The 21,200-nt window shown below is 46.8% G+C and overlaps 1 protein-coding gene across 1 annotated transcript; it reads left to right on the top strand.

The window, feature by feature from the left end:
• Positions 1 to 4,766: 4,766 nt before the first annotated feature.
• Positions 4,767 to 19,647, top strand: LOC130706923 (putative serine protease 47). Its single transcript, XM_057539605.1, has 6 exons — positions 4,767 to 4,781; positions 10,862 to 11,120; positions 12,122 to 12,305; positions 13,746 to 14,023; positions 16,957 to 17,117; positions 19,543 to 19,647. The coding sequence occupies exons 1-6, from the start codon at positions 4,767 to 4,769 to the stop codon at positions 19,645 to 19,647; spliced, it is 1,002 nt and encodes a 333-aa protein (XP_057395588.1).
• The last annotated feature ends 1,553 nt before the right edge of the window (positions 19,648 to 21,200 follow it).

Raw genomic sequence — 21,200 nt, forward strand, 5'->3', positions numbered from 1 at the left:
ATCACACAAGCTCCATCTTGTTCTGCAAGACAAAAGCCAGACAATTGTCAAGAACCGCATCAGCCAAGGAAAAAAGAGAGGTTCCAAGTCTTGTTAAGGCTTCAAATAGGAGTCCAACCCACTACATCATTTTACTTACCTGTCGATGGTGCCTATCTTTTGAATAGGTATCTCAGATTTTCCACTGACTCAGAGGTGTATTGTTCTTCGGTTGTGACCTGTGGGGTTTCTGGAGGTAAAACTTTAGTCTGGACAAATATACGCAACTAGATATATATCCCTTGAAGTTTGACAGCAGTAGGGGTGGCTAAAATTACTTTATAAGGGCCCTTTCATCTTGGCAATTGTTGGTCTTTGGGGCACCCCCCTTTCCATGTTTTAAGAAGAACTTAGTCCCCAGGGTTTATTTGTGAAGGAACTGCTCCTTCCTCTATATCTTTAGTGGGAGCTGACAGTGCCTTGTGAGCATAATCCTGGATTGCCTTCTGAACTTGTTCTAGATTAATAATATATCTCAGGGTCTGGTTCACTTCCTCATCTGATAGAACATCAGTAGTAAGAAAAGACCTCCCATAGGTCATTTCAAATGGGCTAAGCCTCAGACCACTCCTGGGGGCTACACAGACCCTGAAGAGTACAATAGGAAGCAAGTTGGTCCAGGGTTCATGAGTTTCTTGGCAGACCTTTGCTAAGGTTTTCTTTATTTTTTAAAAAAGATTTATTTATTTACTTATTTGTTTACTTATTTATTTGGCTGTGCTGGGTCTTAGTTGCTGCCTATGGGATCTTTGCTGTGGCATGCAGGATCTTGAGTTTTGCGGCATGCGGGAATCTCTTAGATGTGGCATGCGGGATCTAGTTCCCCAACCAGGGATTGAACCCAGGCCTGCTGCATTGGGAGCAAGGAGTCTCAACCACTGGACCACCAGGGAAATGCCACTAAAGTTTTCTTTAAAGTACTGTTCATTTTCTCTACCTTCCCTGAAGACTGAGGGTGCCAAGAAGTGGCTTGTAGTTTATCCCTAGGGCCGTTGTGAGCCCCTGTGTGATTTTGGCTATAAAAGAGGGCCCGTTATCACTCTGGAGGGACTTTGGAAATCCAAACTGAGGAATTATTTCTTTTAAAAGGGACTTACACACTTCCATGGCCTTTTCAGATCGGGTGGGGAAGGCTTCAACCCATCCTGTGAAAGTATCAACAGACACCAGAAGGTATTTATATCCTGATCGTGAGGGCATTTGCGTGAAATCTCACTGCCAGTCTTCCCTCAGGCATGTCCCCCGGCATTGAATTGGCCTGAGTAACGAAGTGGGGAGTAGATAGGTCTGTGGGTTATTAGGGGCACATAAATTCCAGGCAAGCATTACTTGTTTGATTGTTCTTTTAAGCTCCTTCCCTGAAAAAGCCTTTTGCATCAAGTCCCATAGTGCACCCCTCCCATAGTGGGTGGCATCATGTAAGCTCTTAGTGAGTTTCCATTGTTGGGCTTCAGGGATTAGCACCCTATCCTCCTTTCTATACCAGCCTGTGCTTCCTTGCTCATAGCTCCATTTCTCAGAATTTTCTTGTTCCTGTGGGGAATAGTGGGGGAGCTAGGGAGTTCAGGGGGCCAATCACTAGGGCCATAACTTGTTCAGGTTCCTGCAATCGAGCTGTCTGTTTTGCAATTTGATCAGCTTTGCTGTTCCCTTGGCTAACAAAAGGCCCCTCCCTGTGATGGCCCCTACAGTGGACTACTGCTACCTAGGTCGGGAGCTGTGCTGTTTCTAAAAGAGTCAAAATCAAATCTTTATGTTTTGGGGGGAACTTCTAGCGATTACCATTCCTCTTTCTTTCCAAATGGCAGCATAAGCATGGAACACATGGAACCCATACTTAAAGTCAGTAAAAATATTTAATTTCTTATCCTTCCCTAATTGCAAACTCTCGTTAAGGCAATTGGTTCAGCCTTTTGGGCTGATGTCTGGGGTGGCAGGGCCTTGGCTTCTATGACTTCATCTAGGCTAACTATGGCATACACCACCTTTCAGTTTACCATTTCTACAAAACTGCTCCCATCAGTAAACCATTCGACCTCAGGGCTGTCTAGAGGCTCATCTAGAAGATCAGACCTACTGGAGTAAGTTTGTTCTATGGTCTCTATACACTGACGCAATAGGTCTCCACTCTTGACCACTGGAAGCAGAGTTGATGGGTTTGGGGTTTGGCACACCTTTAAGGTAATGTTGGGGGTGTCCATTAGGAGGGCCTGTTATTTTGTTAACCTTCCTCCAGTCAACCAATGTCCTCTGACTTCCAGCACAGATTGTACCTGATAAGAGGTTAACACATCTAAATGTTGTCCCAGGGTGAGCTTGGAAGACCCATTACCTAACAGGGCTGTGGCTGCTCCTGCCCGCAGGCAGCTGGGCCGTCCCAGGGCCACTGAGTCCAGCTGTTCTGAAAAGTAAGCCCCTGTTCTCTGATCGGGTCCCAGCTTTTGGGTCAGGACTCCTAGTGCTATCCCTGACTTCTCGTGAATGTATAGGGTAAAGGGTTGGTCCAAATTTGGAAGCTCCAGTGCTGGTGCTCTACTTAATTCAGTCCTTAGAGTCTCAAAGGCCCACTGGTGGTCCTTATTCCACTGAAGGGGTTCTCTTACTTCTCCCTTTAGAGCCTCATATAGGGGTTTTGCTATAAGGCCATAATTTGGAATCCGGACACAACAGAACACAGCCATCCTGAGAAAGCCTCGAAGTTGCCTCTTTGCGGTTGGAGATGGTAATGCACTAATTGCTGTTTTTTGATCTATGGCCAGGGCTTGTGCCCCTGGGGTCAAAACAAATCCTAAATATTGAACCCACTGCTGTGAGATCTGAGCCTTTGTTGGAGAGACTTTATATCGCCTTTCTGCCAGAAAATTTAGGACCCTAATGGTATTTTGATCTGAATCTTGTTCGGTCTCACTACTTATCAATAAATCATCAACATATTGCAGCAGAGTTCCCTTCTCAAGGCTCAGTTCCCTCAGTTCCCTTGCTAACGTGTTTCCAAAAGATGGGGGCTGTCCCAAATCGCTGAGGAAGCACTGTTCACGTATATTGGGTAGCCTCTAGGGTGTCAGGGTCCCTCCATTCAAAGGCAAAAAGGTATTGAGACTCAGGATGTAGAGGAATACAGAAAAGTGCATCTTTGAGGTCCAAAACAGAGAAATACTGGGTGCTCCCTGGCATTTGGGTGAGGAAGGTGTATGTGTTTGGCACCAATGGGTGAATAGGGATGAGTGCCTCATTCACTGCTTGTAAGTCTTGCACAAACCAAAACTCCCCATTAGGCTTCTGAATGGGGAGGATCGGGGTGTTGCAAGGGGATTGGCAGGGCCTAATGAGTCTGTGTTTTAGGAACTTGCTGAGCAGCAGTTGGATTCCCCTCAGGGCCTCAGGCTTTAAAAGCTCTTTTCCTGGGGTATTTTTCCCCAGGCTTTAACTTTATGTTTATTGGGGGAACAGGTTTTGCCCTTCCTGGCACTGAGGTATCCCAAACTGCAGGATCTACTTGTTCCCTAATTTCTTGGGGAATGTCTTGGGGAATATTTTGATGACCAGCAGGTGGGTCGTCTGGGGCTACTAACAGATGCATTCTCTGCTTGAATTCTCTACCTCCTAAGAATATACTAGCTCTTAACTTATTTAGCAAATCTCTTCTGAGGAGGAGGACAGGGCATTCTGGCATATACAAAAAGGAGTGAATAATAATAATGGACCTGACTCTGTGGGCAAGGGGAGATGTAAATCACCTTACCTTTGGCTGTCTATCAACTCCTGTCACAGTACAGTCTCTGTTGGAGAGGCGGGCAGCTGGCCAAGTCAGAACAGAGCAGGTGGCTCCAGTGTCTACAAGAAATTCAGTTCTCCTACCTGCCACGTCGAGGTTGACCCGAGGCTCTGCTGGAGTGGTGAGGATGGATCGAGTGGGATCTGGAGCTGGGAAGGCACTCAGGCCCCATCAGTTGGTGTGCAGGAATCTCTCATTGGAGAGAATTGTAAGGACCTGGGGCCAGTCAAGTTTGCCCCTTGGGTGTCTCACAGGAAAGCGCTCAGGACATTCCCCCTTCCAGCGCCCTGCCTTCCAACAAAAGGCATACTTGTTCGAGCCCAGGCAGCTTCTTGGCAGTCTGTCCAGGCTTCTTGGCCCTCCAGCGTCCCTTCGAGATGGTGGGTGGATCAGAGCAGCCAAAAGTTGTGTTTTCTGTTTTAGCCTCTTATCCTTATTGGACTCCTCCATTAAGTCGCGGTTGTTATAGACCTTGAAAGCCTCCTCTACCAAGGTTGACAGTGGGGTTTGGGGCCCAGACTCAAGTTTTGTAATTTTCTCCTGATAATCAGGAGTAGCCTGGGTGATAAAATTCATGGCCAATAGTGTCCTCCCTTCTGCGGACTCAGGGTCTGTACTGGTGTACTTCCTGAATGCCTCTGTCACTCGGCTCAGGAAGACTGTTGGGTTTTCATCTTTTTCCTTTGCAACTTCTCGGACCTTATCATAATTTACAGGCTTCACCATACACCTTTTCAGTCCTTCTGATAGACAAGTAATGTAATGTCTCATCCTAGCCTGGCCTACATGATCTTCATAGTCCCCGTGTGGGTCATGTTCTGGGACTGGATCCCCACCCACCTGAAAAATTTGGCGGTGTGGATTGGTGGCCAATAGGCCATCTGAGTGTTACCTGGCCTTTCTCAGTATACGCTCCCTTTCATCTGGGGTGCAACAGTAGGCCAGAATAACCATGATGTCCTGCCAGGTGAGAGAGAATGTCAACCGCAGCCTGATAAATTCGTCCCTAATCTTGTCAGGGTCCTCTGAGAACCTGTCAAAATTCTCCTTACAAATTCCTAAGTCTCTCATTGAGAAGGGGACATGCACTCCAGTAGTGCTTCAGTTTCCATCAGCTGATTCCTGAAGGGGTAAAGGCCTTGTGGGGCAGAGGTGGGGGCTAACTTTGAACCTGATCCTGGGCGACAGGAAGTTCCACTACGAGTTACCCTGGAGGGACTAGTCTCTCCCTCCTGGGGCGACGGAGGATATAAAGGGACATAAGGAGGCAGAGACTGGGATTGGTCAGAGGGACCCGGAGGAGTAGGTGGCCCCGGGGAAGCAGGTGAAGCTTGGTTTCCCCCCTGAGAGTCGGAGAAAGCTAGAAGGGGATCATTGAAAATGTCGGGAGTGTTTCTGATTCCCCAGGCTTTTGATTACAGGAGACCCATAGAGCGGGGTTTTGGTAAAGGACCATGAAGGTTTATTTTGGGGGGTGGGGGCAGCCCCATGTGGTTTGTGGGATTTTAGTTCCCCGACCAGGGATCGAACACATGCCCTCAGCAGTGACAGCTCAGAATTCTAACCACTGGACCGCCAGGGAATTCCCAGGACCATGAAGGCTTGAACATAGGGAGCCTCAGTCCATTTTCCTGTCCTGCAACAGCAGAGATCCAACTGCAACACGGTATTATAGAGACCCATTTTCAGACCATTTTTCTCCATTCCCCGACTTATACAAGGGCCAGGCAATGTTACAATCGAGTTTAAATGTTTCCCTTTTCAGCCCGTCTATTTTGAAAGTTTCCAATTTTTAAGGATACTCTCCAGAGGTGTTTCTTCTGGCTTAGAAGAGGATCATCCCATGTTGAATAACATGCAACCGAGAAAAAGTGCTCCTAGAAATGAAGTCCAGTGTCCCAGAGACATTTACCAGGAGGCTTTTGTCCTATAACGTTTCCCTATGCTGGGGGTATTCCTCGAGTTTGAGCATCTATAAAACCTAGGATGTGGGCTGCTTGGAAGTGGCCACCCAATAGGTGATCTGTAACAAGGTATGGGCTGCCAAGGCCTTGAGTGAAAGGGGTCCTAGAGGTGCAAAAAAGGAACTCCTGGAGGAATTGGAGTTGGGTGCAATGGAAAATGCCATTGGGGTCAGGACCTAAGGGCCTACGTTGGGAGTATTCCCACAGGGGATTTTTTTTGGACATAGAATAAGGTGAGAGACTAGACAGCAGAAAAACCTAAAACCCTTTCCCCTCTCTGTTTGACAGCTCTGATAAAACTGGGGAGAGCCTGATGATTCCATCTGACACAGGCAACAATGAGTTTAGACAATGTTTCCCATGTAATTTAACACACCAGATGAACCCAATTAGTTTAGGATCTCTCTTTGGGAGGCTCCAGGGGCCCCATGAAGCATCCCAAAGTTAACTGGAAGTCAAAAGAATTTCAATTAGAATTTGATATTTGGGAAATCTGTCAAAAATTTCCAAAAGTTTTAAAACATCCAGTCAAATAGAATCATAGGCTGCTGTGAAACAATTATTCCTTGAGCTAAGGTGAAAAAAAAAAAAAAAAGGGATTCCAAAAGTAAATGCAGATCACTTAAAGGCACAGAAACTCACACAATCTGTTATCAAAAGGAGCATTCGAGGAAATCTTTGTTCTCTTATGAGAGAAAGAAACCAAATCCAGTCTTATATCAGCCTACTCTTGATAAAATCCGGATACCTAATTAAATTTAATCCAACCTTAGAAAATTCCAACCACATAAAACATTCTCTTCTCAGTGTTCCTTTTCTGCAAATCTTCTGTAACTTTCTGTAGCCATATTTTGTCCCTTCTTTTTTCCATTCAGAAATAACCAGCTGTAGGACAAAATCACATTTTTCCATTTAACAAAATACATTTCCATTCCACATACCTTCTTTTCTGAAAGCACACATCCTACCTTCCTTATGTCACAATGAAATGTCTTTTCCATTAGCATTCCCTGATTGGAATATCCCATAAACTCTTGGGAAGATCCCATGTATCTTCCCAAAGCACAATTTCTTTCCTTAATGTGATGTAAGATATGTGTCTAATAAACCCAAACATCCTTACTTTCCCTCTCACAAGAAAACAAAAGTAGGTAAATTTAGACCTGTTTAGCAATTGATGTTCCAATATTTCATCTTATTTGAAACGGCCTGGATACTCAATGGATTCCTATCATTTAACTTAATTTAGTTTCAAGTTACCAAAATTTGGAGGGACTGTTCTAGATGGACATTTTGAAAACATGATTATTCCCATTGAGTTTACTAAAAAGCTCTTATCCAGTCATATTTACTTAAAAGTTTAATCATATCAGGTTATTTTCCTTGCTAACAGATTTTATCACAGAAACAATATGCACTTATTGACTTCCAGTAACCCTAGGTACGATAGAAGTATTATACTTAATGTTGATAATACAGACAGGTCTGTATTAATTAAACCCACAAGCTTAAGCCACACAAGTTAATTTTTACAAAATCAGAGATCTCTTAGTTTTCCTGCTTGAATTTAAAAAGGTCTCTTTTTTCCCCTCAGTCTGGGGGACTACAGATGGATCAGGGAGTCTCTGAGAGTCCAGGCAGAATAGTTACATTGCAAAGGCAGAGGAGAGAGGTGCAAGCCCCTCTCTTCTTTTTTTGTTCTTTAAAATCCCACTAAGTAACCCAAGGCTGGAGTCGAGTCTCAGACAATGTGGGAGCCGTTTGTATTTCAGGGTTTAAGAGCTTCACCATGCCCACAATGTTAGCAGAGACTTGTAGGAGCAGTTGGACAGACAAAACTCATAAAACAAAGATACCAATGACAAAAACTTAGACACAAACAAGAAGTTTTCAGGATAAAGGGGATGGGAGTGCAGGTATAAGGACCAAGGGAGAGGTAAAGGGAGGAGGGACAGAAAAGACTGTAAAAGAGAAAGAGAAAGAGAAAGAGAGAGATTGCCATTTCAACCTGACCCTGCAGTTGTCTCTTCAGGCACCAACCTGCAAGCTTTCAGAAAGGGCCACTGAAGGAGGGTGCACCCTGTCCACTGCCCACCGGGGTGATCGAGCCTGGAAACCAGACAGTTGTATTTCATCTGTAGGAACCTAACCCACAGGTGGGACTCTCACCCATGCATACACCAGTTTATAGAAATCTGCTGTAGCACTGCAGCAAAGGGTCCCAGGTCCCAGCCTGTCTCAAAAGTGGGGGGAAAGATAAGAGACATACAGAAAACAAATACCAAAGTGGAAAATGTAATTCCAACCATGTCAATAATCACATTGAATGTGAATAGATGAAACAAAGTTAAAGACAAAGATTGATAGACCATATTTGAAAAGCAAGGTCCTTAAAATATAGTCTCTAAGAAGTGGAGGAAAGAAAGGTGGGAAGGAAGGAAGGAAGGAAAGAAGGGAAAAAGAAAAAAAAGAAGGTAGGAGAGAAAGAAGAAATTAAAGGCATCCAACTTTAAATGGCAGAATTAGAACTTTTATTACAGAGGACATGATCCTATGTGTTAGAAAACACCAATGATCCCACCAAAACAAAATACAACAAAACAAAACAGACTAGAATGAATAAACAAGTTTAAGAAGGTCACAGGAAACATTTCTTATAAAAATAAATTTCATTTCTATATACTAAGTACAAAAATATGAAAAGGAAATTAACAAAATGATTTCATTCACAGTAGCATGGAAAAGAATAAAATACTTAGAAATAAATTTCATAAAGAGCTGCAAGATCTGTACACTGAAAACTACAAAACATTGCTGAGAGAAATTAAAGATCTATATAAACAGAAACATTTCTTGTTCATAGATCAGGAGACTTCATATTATCAAGAAAGCAATTCTTGGACTTCCCTGGTGGTGCAGTGGTTACGAATCCTCCTGCCAATGCAGGGGACACAGGTTCGAGCTCTGGTCCAGGAAGATCCCACATGTCGCAGAGCAACTAAGCCCATGAGGCACAACTACAAGCCAGCGCTCTAAAGACGGTGAGCCACAGCTACTGAGCCGTGTGCCACAACTACTAGAGCCCACGTGCCTAGAGCCCATGCTCCACAACAAGAGAAGCCACCACAATGAGAAGCCTGCACGTTGCAACCAAGAGTAGCCCCCACTCACCACAACTAGAGAAAGCCCACACGCAGCAACGAAGACACAAAGCAACCAAAATTAGATAAATAAATAAATAAATAAATTTTTAAGTAAAAAAAAGAAAGCAATTCTCCTCAGATTGATCTATAAATTCAATGCAGTCCCTGTGAATATTCTAGCAGGCTCTTTTTGTGTAGAATTTGACAGCTGATCCTAAAATTCATATGGAAATGCAAAAGATGCAGAATAGCCTAAACAGTTTGGCAAAAGAATAAAGCTGGAGAACTTTCACCACCTGACGTCAAATTTTACTATAATACGTATTAATCTAGACAGTGGGTTTCAGGCACAAGGAAAGGAATACAGTTCAATGGCACAGAATTAAGAGTCCAGAAATAAAACAATTTTTATTATGAATTGATTTTCAACAGAGGTCCCAAGACAATTCAATACAAGAAAGACTAACCTTTCTTTTTTTAACCAAGGAAAGGTGCAGGGATAAATGGATATCCACAGGAAAAACCCAAAGCAAAGAAACAGAAACTTACATCACACTAGACAAAAATGAACTAAAACTTGATCACAGATCCACATGTAAGAAACAACCCCTAAAACTTCTCAAAGAAAACATAGAAGAAACTCTTCATGATCTATTAGATATAACATCAAAAACATGATCCATACAAGAAAAGATTAGTAAATTAGACTTCATCAAAATTAAAAACTTTTGCTCTTTGAGCACCACTGTTGAAAGAATGAATAAACAAGCTACAGACTTGGAGAAGATCTTGCAAATCACATATCTGATAAAGAACGGGATCTTGCCGTTTGCAACAACATGGATGGACCGTGAGGGTATTATGTTAAGTGAAGTAAGTCAGACAAAGGCAAGTACTGTATGATTACACTTATATATGCAATCTAAAAAATAAAACAAATGAAGAAACCTAACAAAACAGAGACAGAGTTATAGATACAGAGAACAAACAGGTGCTTGCCAGACAGGAGAGTGTTGGGGGAAAGAAAGCAATAGGTGAGGGAGATGAAGAGGTACAAAATTTCAGTTGCAAAATAAATGAGTATGAAATGTACACTGTGGGGAATATAGTCAATAATTATGTGATATATTTGTATGGTGACATATCATAACTATACTTATCATTTTGAAATGTACAGAAATAACCAATCACTATGTTGTGTAACAGGAACTAACATAGCATTTCATTGTACATCAATTATACTTCAAAAACAAACAAATTCATAGGAAAAGAGATCGGATTTGTGGTTACCAGAGGCCGGAGACTGGGGGAGGGAGAATTGGTTAGCTGCAGTCAAAGGTACAAACTCCCAGTTATGCGATAAATAAGTACTAGGGATGTAACGGACAACATGATAAATATAATTAACACTGCCGTATGTTATACATGACAGTTGATAGAGTAAATCCTAAGAGTTCTCATCACAAGGAAAAATTTTTTTTTCCATTTCTTTAATTTTGTGTCTATGTGGGATGATGGATGTTCACTAAATTTATTCTGATGATCATTTCATGATGCATGGAAGTCAAATCATTATGCTATACACCTTAAGCTTAAAAAAATTTAAAAAAAGAAAGAATGGACCTCAGTTAATATTAATGTCCCAATATTGGCTCACTAGTTGTGACAAATGTGCCATCTTAATATTAGGGGAAAGTGGGTGAGGGGGACCTTGGAACTCCTTGTACTGTCTTTGCAACTTTTTCATAAATCTAAAACAAAAAGTTTATTTAAATATAAATAAATAAATAAATTTTAAAAAATGTACAGAAAATCATTGAATTGTCCCTTGTATAATAATAAGTGAACTTCATGGTATATAAATTATATCTTAGTAGAGTTGTTTAAAAGGTTATGAAGAAGGTCAGGGTGGGCTGAGGGCTGGGCTGAGGCGGGGTCAGGGCAAGGTCAGGCGGGGCCAGGCTGGGGTCAGGCGGGAGTCAGCAACCCTGGCAATGGGCACGGAGGCGTGGATCGCCCAAGGCCGAGGCCAGCCTGTGGCCCTTCTCTGGCTGCTGCTGCTGCCCGTGGCCACCCTGGAGCTGCGAGGGTCCCCGGCCACGGCCACGGCCGCCCCCGGCTGGGCTCCAGGCGCGGGCGGAGCGGTGGAGGGCAGCGCTCCGACTCCGGAAGCGCAGCGGCTGGCCCCGGGAGCCACAGGTGCGTTGGGGCCTCTGTTGAGGGCTGAAACGGCCTAAACTGCAGGGCCTGAGGGGGCCGGCTGTGACCAGGGCCTGGGTGCCCTGAGTCACTGAATTTCATCTTTTCTCTGCCCTGGCCAGCAACCAGGCAGCCCAGAGACCCCCTCAACACAGGTGGGTCACCGCCTCCCCACTGTGGAGCCTCTGGGTGGGAAGTGCCTCTGTGGGACTGTGGGACCTCTGTGGGACTGTGCAAGTGGGGACATAGCAGGGTCTGACCCTGAGGCTGGGTGGCTGGGTGGAGGGAAGCACCAGGACTGATGAACGAGTGGCCCTGAGTCCAGGGCCGCGGGTCTCATTCCCCTCCGTGAGGCCCTGGGAGCACAGGCCCTAGACCAAGATGCCTGCTCTCAGGGGGCCTGGGCACGCCCCCTGCCCTCCCAGGTGTGAGTCCTAGAGCCAGGGCTGTCTTCATTAGCCCACTCCCTCTTCTTTTAGAAATGTAGAATCCTGAGTCAGAGAGGGGGAATGACTTTCCCCAGCTCACACAGCACCACAGACTGCAAATCTCCCTCCCTAAGACACTGGGGTGACAGGGAGGAGGCACAGGCCCTTAGAAGCCATGATCTTGAGCAAGTAATGTTGGCAACTTCTGAGACCTTTAGCTCTTTGATCTACAAGAGTAGGCACTGAGGTGTGCTAGTTGAGGGAAATAAGGTCTGTGACGTGCCCAGCCCTTGGCAGCCCCACTCGGGGATGTCCTTCTCCCTGCAGATGCTGCTGTGAGCTGCCGTGGCTACCCTAGGTCCCCCCTTGCCCCATCCCACCAGACCTCTGGGTCCTCATCCCCACAGGGCTTGCTCTGTCCAATTCTCAGGGGCAGCCAGTGAAAGTAGAGTCCAGGTAGCGCTGTCATTTTGGCTAGGCCACTGGACGCTTGGCCTTGGTTTTCCCATCTATGAAGTGGACAGGGCCTTCCTGGTAGTGGCATTTGGGGTACTACTAGTGTCTCTTTCATAGGTGGCAGGGGAGTCTCCACAGTGTGCGGGAAACCCAAGGTGATGGGGAAGATCTACGGTGGCCAGGACGTGGTGGCTGGCCAGTGGCCATGGCAGGCCAGCTTGCAGTACCAGGGCTCACACGTCTGTGGAGCTGTCCTCATTAACTCTCACTGGGTCGTTTCCACTGCCCACTGCTTTCTGAAGTAAGTCCTCCTTCCAGGGTGCCAGCACAGGCACTGGCAGGGGAGGGGGATATGGGGGAAGAGGAGAAGAGGGGTGATGGGCATCCCATGTCAGCTCCTCTGGGCTTTTCTCTGGGGCAGTCTGTGGCCTTCAGATGCATGTCATTCCTGCCTTTGGCCTGTGTACCCTCCACCTGGACTGTCCTCCTTGCTCACCTGCTCAGATCCGCCTCATGCTCTGCCATCAGCCCCTGTGCCTGTCCTTCAACACAGATGTGCCTCAGGAGAGTGGCAGTGTCCATCCTGGCTGCCATGCAGTGCGGACCGATCTCAGATCACAGCTTCTTCTTAACGTCCCCACGTTTCCAGGTGTCAGATTCTAGGCAGGGCCCTGGGACCGCATGTCTGGCCAGCAGCTGGGCAATTCTTCTTATTACTCCTGCACAGCTGTGTGCCCAGGAGTAGTCACGGCCGCTGGTGTGCGTTGTGGGGAGCCATGGTGCCAGGCCGCATAGGTGGGAACTGGGGCTCCCTGGGAGAGTGACATGGCTGCTCAGGAGTCTAATTCCCCTGGCCGTCCTGGGCCTGGCTCAGTGCCTAGGTCTGAACAGATGAGGAGGGGTCCCCAGGGAGTTGGGGCATCACAGCCCAGGTCTGGGAGCTGGAACTTTCGGAGATTAGAGTCCTATTGGCGCCTACTCCATACGACGATCCATGCAAGCCCCTTTGTGACATCAGGGGTGGCAAGTCCCCACCTCACCCTGTCTCCATCCTGTCACAAGAGAAGGCCCAACATGGGTGAGAAGGGCAGGTGCATGGGCTGGGGGTTCCGGAGAAGGGCTATGCAGAGCGAGGGGCTTGCTGGAGGGGAAGGGTTTGGGCAAGGGGAGCATGAGTGGGTCTCCAGGTGGATGAGCCGTGCAAACAGTCAGGGAGGTGGGAAGTCTCAGCACCTGCGTTCAGGGAACAAGGCAAGCTTCTGTTTCCTGCACTCATTTGCTCATTTATTTAACAAGTCTGTTGTGAGTCCTTATAACTAGGTGGAGAAGCAGCCCTTGGGCAGGAAGGTGTTTAAAGAAAGGAGAGGTCAGGGAGAGTGTGGGGCCAGAAGGCGGACTGTAGGGGGTCTTGGGAAGGGTAAAGTTAGAGCTGGGATTGAGCCAGAACTCCTCCTGTGTACAGTCAAAGACCTTCATTTGATACGCCACCAGGGATCTTTCCAGCACAAGGATTCAATGCTCCTCTGATTCTAGTGTGTGATGGAGAAGCCGTGTGTCTGAGGTTGTAAGTAGAGTAGCAATTAGCCCCAAGAAAGAAGGACTCCTGAACGCTAGAAATGGGGAGATAAAAGCTGTCTAGCATCATGTGGGGTAGAGGTCTGTGGGCAGTTAGATGAGGATGCAGGGAAAGAGCTAGCCCACACGCAGAGATGACGGTGACAATGTGCCCTTCTTCCTCCAGAAAATCTCATGCCCCGGAGAACTACCGGGTTCTGTTAGGAAGCACCCAGCTGCACCAGCACACCCAGCACACCCGAGAGATGTCACTGAGCTGGATTATCATGCACCCAGACTTTGAGAAGTTACATCCCTTCGGGAGTGACATAGCCATGTTGCAGCTGCTCTTTCCTGTGAATTTCACATCCTACATCATCCCCGCCTGCCTCCCAGTCCCTGGCATGCAGCTACCCAGTAACTCATCCTGCTGGATAACTGGCTGGGGGATGCTCAACGAGGAAAGTGAGAGGGTGTAGGAGAGTCGGGTTGAGGGCAGATGAGGGTGGGGAGGAGGAAGGGGAGAAGGACAAAGGAGGGAAGAAGGGAGGTGTGGCTCCTCCTGAGGGGTCCCCAAGCAAAGAGGCACTGGACCTTGGCCCACTAAGCGTCACTTCTAGAGGAGTGGACCATTCTAGTTCTAGTTCTGAAAGTGTGTGACTGTAAAGCTTCAGTGTTCCCTAAGTGCAAAGGTTTACACTGAAAGTCTGGGAATCTTTGACTTTTGGAATCAAGATTCTGAGTTCTTGAAGTCTTTCTGGTTCTGAATTCCAAGCTTTTAATCAACCATGGATCTGAGATGACTTGATTCAACTCAAAGGTCATGCTTGGGGCCTGGTCCATTGCAGGCCATTGACAAACAAACACCCTGATTTCCCATTGCCACAAGAGGAGCTTGGGAAAAGTGGAAGGAAAACACACGTACGACTTCTGACCTCTGAGCCTGCCTGATGAAGTTGGAATGATTATGACTTAAGAGTGTTTCACTCTCTGAACCTCACTTTGCTCTTCTCCCAACGCAGCTCAGCTATCTACTTTGTAAGCTTGTTAGGTGCACTGCATAACGCAGGAAAAAAATTATGTTTTTTAAGATTGAAAGAGGAGGAATGTAGGCAAAGACTTATGAGCCAGAGTCTTTGTTAAAGAAAGGAGTATTTATGGTTGGGGGAAATGCTTATGGTGCAAAATTAAGGGGAAAAAGAATATATATTTTAATTATTTGTAGGGTCATCATTTGGTACCGTGTTTCTCAACAGAGGTGCTACAGGCATTTTGAACAGACCCTGTCTTCCTTGGGTGGGAAGTGCCAGCATCCCTGGCCCTTGCCTACTAGTATGTCATGAACACTCCCTAATCATAGGGCAAACAACCAGGTTCCCAGCATTCTCACACCACATACACACCACATACACACCACACATACACCACACTTCTCACACACACACACACACACACACACACACACACAGACTGTCCCTCCTTGAGGACAGAAACCCTGTCTTTCTTGTTTTAATATCCCAGCCTGTGGCCCGGGCAGGGCCAGGCGCCTGGTAGGTACCCCACTGCTGCCACCCTGGTCCTATAGACCATAATTGCTTGCCTGTACCTCCAGACTGGTCTCTGAGATCCCACCCTGTGTGCTATACTTTAGTCTCCACATAGCTGTCTGAGTGTTTTCTTTAAAGCAGGAGTCATGCCAGTTCCCTGCTCATTACCCTCAGTGCCTTCTCATTTATACCTAGAAAAAAGTCGTAACTCCCTGCCTTGGCTCTCAGGCCCTGTGTAATGTTGGCCCCAATTCCTCTCTGCTCATCTCCTACTACATCCCTCACCCACACCATCCCAGCCAGCAGGCCTCCTTCCTGCTTGAAAACGCCAAGGCCTTCGCCACCTCAGGGCCTTCACCTTGGCTGCCTCCCTGGCCTCACTCGCTCTCCCTGCTAACCTTGGCATGACTCACTTCTTCACATGTACAACTCAGCTGCTCCTCTGAGGAGTTTTACTTGATCATATGAGCTAAAACAGGCAACCTCTAAGAGCATATGTCCCTGTTTTATTTCCTTTACACCACTTATTAGATCTCAAACAATTCTACTTATTTACTTCATTTACCCTGTTGATACAAAAAGCTCAGCTTCCCTGTACACCAGTGCTAAATAGAATCTTGGAGACAGAGTTTTGGGTGAAGTAGAAAAGGATAGCTTTATTACTTTGCCAGGCAAACGGGGACACAGTGGGCTCCTGCCTCGAAAAACTGTGTCTCTTCTTGGAGAGGATAGTGAGAAGTTTCATAGTAATGGTTCAAAGAGGGCATGATCAGCTCTTGGACGTTCTGCTGATGAGGTGGGGGTGAGGTAAGTAAGAGTCAGCATCATCAACCTTCAGGTTCCAACTGGTCTGGGGTCTACATGCTTGTGGGCAGCATACCATTGTTAATCATTAACTTCTCCCACCTGGAGGGGGTTTCGGTATCTGCAAAACAGCTCAAAGAAATTGTTTTGTATATCCATTGTTGGGGAGCCAGGACCTTGCCCCAGGGCTGCACTGTGTTTCTCTTGACTGTTTCTCACTGGTCTCGCATCCCCTCCCTTCCCTGATTAACAACTGCTTGAATCTGCCCCTTGGAACTCAGAGAAGGTCATGGAGGCTGAATGAAGTCTATTTCCTGTAATCAAAGAAATGGGGGATACAGAAAGCCTTTGTGCCCAGGAGCCCCTCAGGGCCCTGCTCGGTATCCCTGTCTCCCCCAACTAAGAATGTTCCTGTGTATCATTAGTGTCTAAAAGATACTGAACACAAGGACAGAGGAATAAATGAGTGATTGGATGAGAGGGTGGATGGGTGAAGGGTAGGTGGGAGGATGAGTGGGTGGAAGGAAAGATGGATGGGTGGGTGAAAGGATGGTAGGCAGAGATAGTTGGAGTGAGTGGAGATGGATCAAAAGATGGGTAAATGGGCAAATGGATGGAAGCGTGAGTGGATGAATGGGACATGAGGAAAGAGGAAAGATAGGTAGATGGATAGAGGAATTGGTGGATGGATAGAAAGGTTAATGATAGACAAATGGAGAGTGGATTGGATGGTCTGTGAAAGGGTAGGTAGGTTGGTGAATGGTTGCTAAGCACCACTGAGTGGCATGTGTTGGTGGGATTTGCCTTTTTCCTTTGTAGAATAGGAGAGGTGTGGTCTATTGCTATGAGGGAGGTGGAGGGAATAGGATGAGTTTGGAAAAGTTTGAGAAAAGGGGGAGGGCTTACTAGGCATAGGTAGAAGACTGAAACAGTGCTGAAGGCTCAACTGTGCTGAGAAAAGTCCATGTTGAAGTGGTGAACAGTAAGGCAGAGTAGCCTGTAGCTAAGCCACAGCACCCTTCACTGATTTCCTCCTTATCCTCGCAGCGCCTCTGCTCGAACCCTTCCATCTCCAGGAGGGTAAGGTGGGCTTCATTGAGAACAAGTTTTGTAATATATTTTACGGACTTAGAAAAGGCAAGAACTTCTCCGTGCATGAGGACATGCTGTGTGCTGGGGACTTCTCGACAGGAAAGGCCATCTGCCAAGTGAGTAAGGTCATTTCTGTTCTTCCCTTGCCTGTTCTCAGGGCCTCAGTTTCCCTAGGGGAGGGGCTGTGTTGCCTCTACTGTCTTTGTGGAGACCCCTGGGACTTCCCATTTCCTACCTCCACATGTCTTCCTGGGCTCAATTCCTTGGCAGTGTCCCCCAGGGTAGCCCCTTCCTAAGCCCCTTGCACATAAGGGCATCTACTGGCAGCACCCTCAAACAGCATCTTTTTATGAGGCATACCTTAAAGTTTTTATTTAAGTATAACATACATACAAAAGAATCTATTCATGCTGTTCGTAAGTTGGATGAACTTTCACATAGTTACGCAACAGATGACCAATACCCCAGAGGTCCCACTCACACCTCCTTCCTATCACCAACACCCAACAGAAACCGCCATCTTCACTTTTGACAACTTAGATTAGATTCTGAATATTCCATAAATAGAATTTATTTCCAGTTGTCAATCTTTCGTGTCTTTATATTTGTGAGATTCATCCAAACTGTTAAATGTAGTTATAGTTTGTTGAGTCTCATTGCTCTACAGGACTCTATTGTGTGAATTGAATTCTATGATCAGTTCTACTCTTGATGGGTATTTTAGAGGTTTCCAAGTTTTTCATTTCATTTCACTTCCAAATATTTTATCTTCTATTTCACAGAAACCCTTGAGTAGAATTGTTGAATTAAAAGGTATGTGTATATTCAGCTTTGGCAGATATTTCCTAACAACATCTCCAAAGTGGTTGCACTTCATTCCAGCAGTGGATGCGAGTTTAATATTTATTTATTTTATTTATTTATTTTCCTTATTTTTTTTTTTGGCTGTGTCGTGTCTTAGTTGCACCACAAGGGATCTTTGCTGAGGCATGCGAGATCTTTCATTATGGTGCGCGGTCTCCTCCGGTTTCTCTCTGGTTGTGGTTCTCAGGCTTCTCTCTAGTTGTCGTGTGTGGGTTTTCTCTCTCTAGCTGTTGTGCGTGGGGCTCCGGAGTGCACGGGCTCTGTAGTGTGGCATGCAGGTTCTCTTGAGGCGCACGAGCTCATTAGTTGCGGCACACTGGCTTAGTTGCCCCGTGGCATTTGGGATCTTAGTTCCTCAACCAGGGATTGAACCCACGTCCCCTGCATTGGAAGGCAGATTTTTTACCACTGGATCACCAGGGAAGTCCTGGATGAGAGTTTATATCCTCGCCAACACTTTGCACTTTCCATCTTTTCTCATTTTGATAGCTTATGGTGGTTTGCATGTCCCTGATGACGAGTTAAATGTACTTTCATATGTTTATTGTCATTGGATATCTTCTCTAAAGTTCCCCTTCAAGATTTTCCCCCCTCTCACTTTTCTGTTGGGTTGTCTTCTTTTCCTTTAGGGGCTCTTTGTGTATTTTTACATATTACAGATATGAGTCCACTGTTGGATATTTGAATTGTAAACATTTCTTTCCTCTCTCTGTAATGCCCAATTTTAGAGGTGGGCAAACAGGTCCGGAGAGGGAAAGTAGCTACCCTAAAATAAGGCAGCACAACCTGGTCCCCCGTATTCTGACTCCAAGCCTAACCTGACCTCCACCATATCCGCCTCAGGGCCCAGCCTCCCAAGCTGGCATCATGTGCGGAGCTCTTGCATAGATGGCATTGTGGAGTGGAGCGGAGAGTATTAGGGTTCTGGAGTTAGAGACGCTGCTCTGCCCTGAAGGTCTTTTCACTTTCTGAGCCCATGTCCTCATTTATACTGTAGGATTCTGAGGCCTCCTTCATGGGATTGTCGAAAGGATGGTGTAGTGGGTTGGATAGCGTACCCTACATTTGTAACCATTTGGAATCTCAGAAAGTGACCTGATTTGGAAATAGGTCTTTGCAGATGTGATTAGCTAAGAATCTCGAGATGAAACCATTTTGAATTTAGAGTGGGCTGAGGGATAGACAGAGAGGTACTTGATTTCAGACTTCTGGTTTCCAGAACTGTGAGAAGAGAAATTTCTGTTGTTTTTATAGTGACCCAGTTTGTGGTAATATGCTTTGGCACCCCAGGAAATGCACACAGGAGGGATGGGATGCACCTGGTCCTTGAGATGGCCTCACGGACAGCTGTTTTCACGGCAGCCCAGTGGAGCTGCTGAGCCAGAGGGGAGAAGCTCGGCCACCTGCCCTCCTGGTAGGAGGTAGACCCAGCTTTCTTGGTTCCCAGTGCACAACCCATGGCTGTCTGGCTTGGGCCGTTGTTCTCACAGAGTCAGCTGCACCTGCAGGTGAAATAAAGGGCTGAGTCCCCCGAGTCCCCATCTGGCTGTCACCGTAGACCTCCCTTCCAGCCTGCAGAGGTCATGGCCATGGAGTTCAGGGCCGGAGCCCTTTGTCTGCTTGCCTGCTGGACATCCATTCTGCCTCTTGACCCCACCCCCTCTCGTTTCTCCCCAGGCTGAGGACACCATTGAGCTGGCCACCCAGGAGCCCCAGCACATGGCCCCTCCTGCCCCCCTTAGCCTTTCAGTCACCACAGCCTGTCTGAGAGGTTCCATCTAGATTCATCTTCTGTCACATGCCTGCTCTGGTCCCCAGCCTCCAACTGGGGCTGTCTTCTCTCACTGAAGTGCCCTCCCCCAGCACAGGACACCCAGAAACAAGTCTGAGGAGAGACAGACCCCAGGAGCACTCAGTGCTCAGACTGTGGGGCAGGACAGACCTGGGTCCAGTCTTCAGTCTGTAATGTAGTGATTATGACCTTAGATAACCCGTGAAATGGGGTTGCTAACGGCCTCCACTTAATAAGGTCCTTATAGAAGATTCAGTACTGTGCCAGGCATTCAGTAGGTGCTTAACACCTGCTGGCTTTCAATCTCCTGGCCTGGTCTGCCTCCCTCTATCTGGATTGTACCTGTTCTTCTGGGCCTGTCTTAGACCTGTCCTCTCACCCAAGGTAGAATTCATTGCTCTGGCCCTGCCCAACACACACACACACACACTGTTTGCTGCGTGTCTTCAGTAGTGCAAAGTGCAGCTCACTTTGCGTGGGATACATTAGTGTTGGGCCTTCCTCTGCCTTCTGAGAACTCCCCAGGGGTAGGAGGCTATTGGAGCCCTTCCCATCTCCCTCGGACTGGCCCAGAATCCATCATAATATAGACAACCACATGGCTCATCTGCATGAATCCCTGAGGCCTGGAGTGGACAGGGACCAGGCCTTCCCCTGGCCTTGAACAGCTTGGGGTGGGTACACTGTGGGGAAGGCCAAGGGCACCCCAGCTAGGGAGCACAGAGGCACATTCCCAATCTCCAAGAAGACCCCATGTATGACTTTCTTGGGTCTGCAGTGACAAATCACCTCAAAGTGGGTGGCTAAAACAACAGAACTTTATTCTCTTACATTTCTGGAAGTCAAAAGTCTAAAGTCAAGGTGTTGGCCGGGCTGATTCCTTCTGGAGACTCTAGGGGAGAATGTTTTCTTGCTTTTGCTAGCTTTTTCGAGGCCGCCAGCATTCCTTGGCTCATGGCCCCTTCCTCTGTCCCCAAAGCACATTGCTCCTACCTCTGCTTCTGTCATCACATCTCCTCCTCTGACTCTGACCTCCTGCCTCCCTCTTTCCTCATGAGAATCTTTCTGATTACATTGGGTCCACCCAGATAATCCAGGATAGTCTTCCTATTTCAAGATGCTCAACTCCATCACAGCTGCAGAGTCCCTTTTGCCACGTAAGGTAACATAGCCAAAGGGTCCAGTGATGAGGATGGGCATCTTTGAGGGTTATTTTTGGCCAGCTACACCATGTACCCTTCTCTCTCCTTCAAGCCGCCACTTCCCCCACCCCCTCCTCAGCTGGAGATCTTCTCATTTCACTGAGAACGCCAAAGCAATCAATCAGCCTAGAGCCCATTCATCTTGCCAGCCCCACCCTAGCATCTTCCATCTCTCCTGAGCCTCATGGCCCATCCCAGCAGTCTGGCTGAGAAGCAGAGAGACTGGTATGAAATAGTCAACTGCAAATCTAGCAGTATATTATATGCTACATTACTCAGGATTAAAGGTAATCTCCCCTTCTCCACCCTATTTTAATTAGCTCTGTCCTCACCATCTGTTA

The sequence above is a fragment of the Balaenoptera acutorostrata genome, unplaced genomic scaffold (genome assembly GCF_949987535.1).
Source record: "Balaenoptera acutorostrata unplaced genomic scaffold, mBalAcu1.1 scaffold_1008, whole genome shotgun sequence".
Classification (NCBI taxonomy): domain Eukaryota; kingdom Metazoa; phylum Chordata; class Mammalia; order Artiodactyla; family Balaenopteridae; genus Balaenoptera; species Balaenoptera acutorostrata.

What these genes read in the sequence shown, in the direction of transcription:
- LOC130706923 (XM_057539605.1), top strand. An exon ending in ACTGCCCACTGCTTTCTGAA is followed by an intron (nt 12,306 to 13,745) that starts GTAAGTCCTCCT and finishes TTCTTCCTCCAG; the next exon opens with AAAATCTCATGCCCCGGAGA. An exon ending in GGGGATGCTCAACGAGGAAA is followed by an intron (nt 14,024 to 16,956) that starts GTGAGAGGGTGT and finishes TTATCCTCGCAG; the next exon opens with CGCCTCTGCTCGAACCCTTC.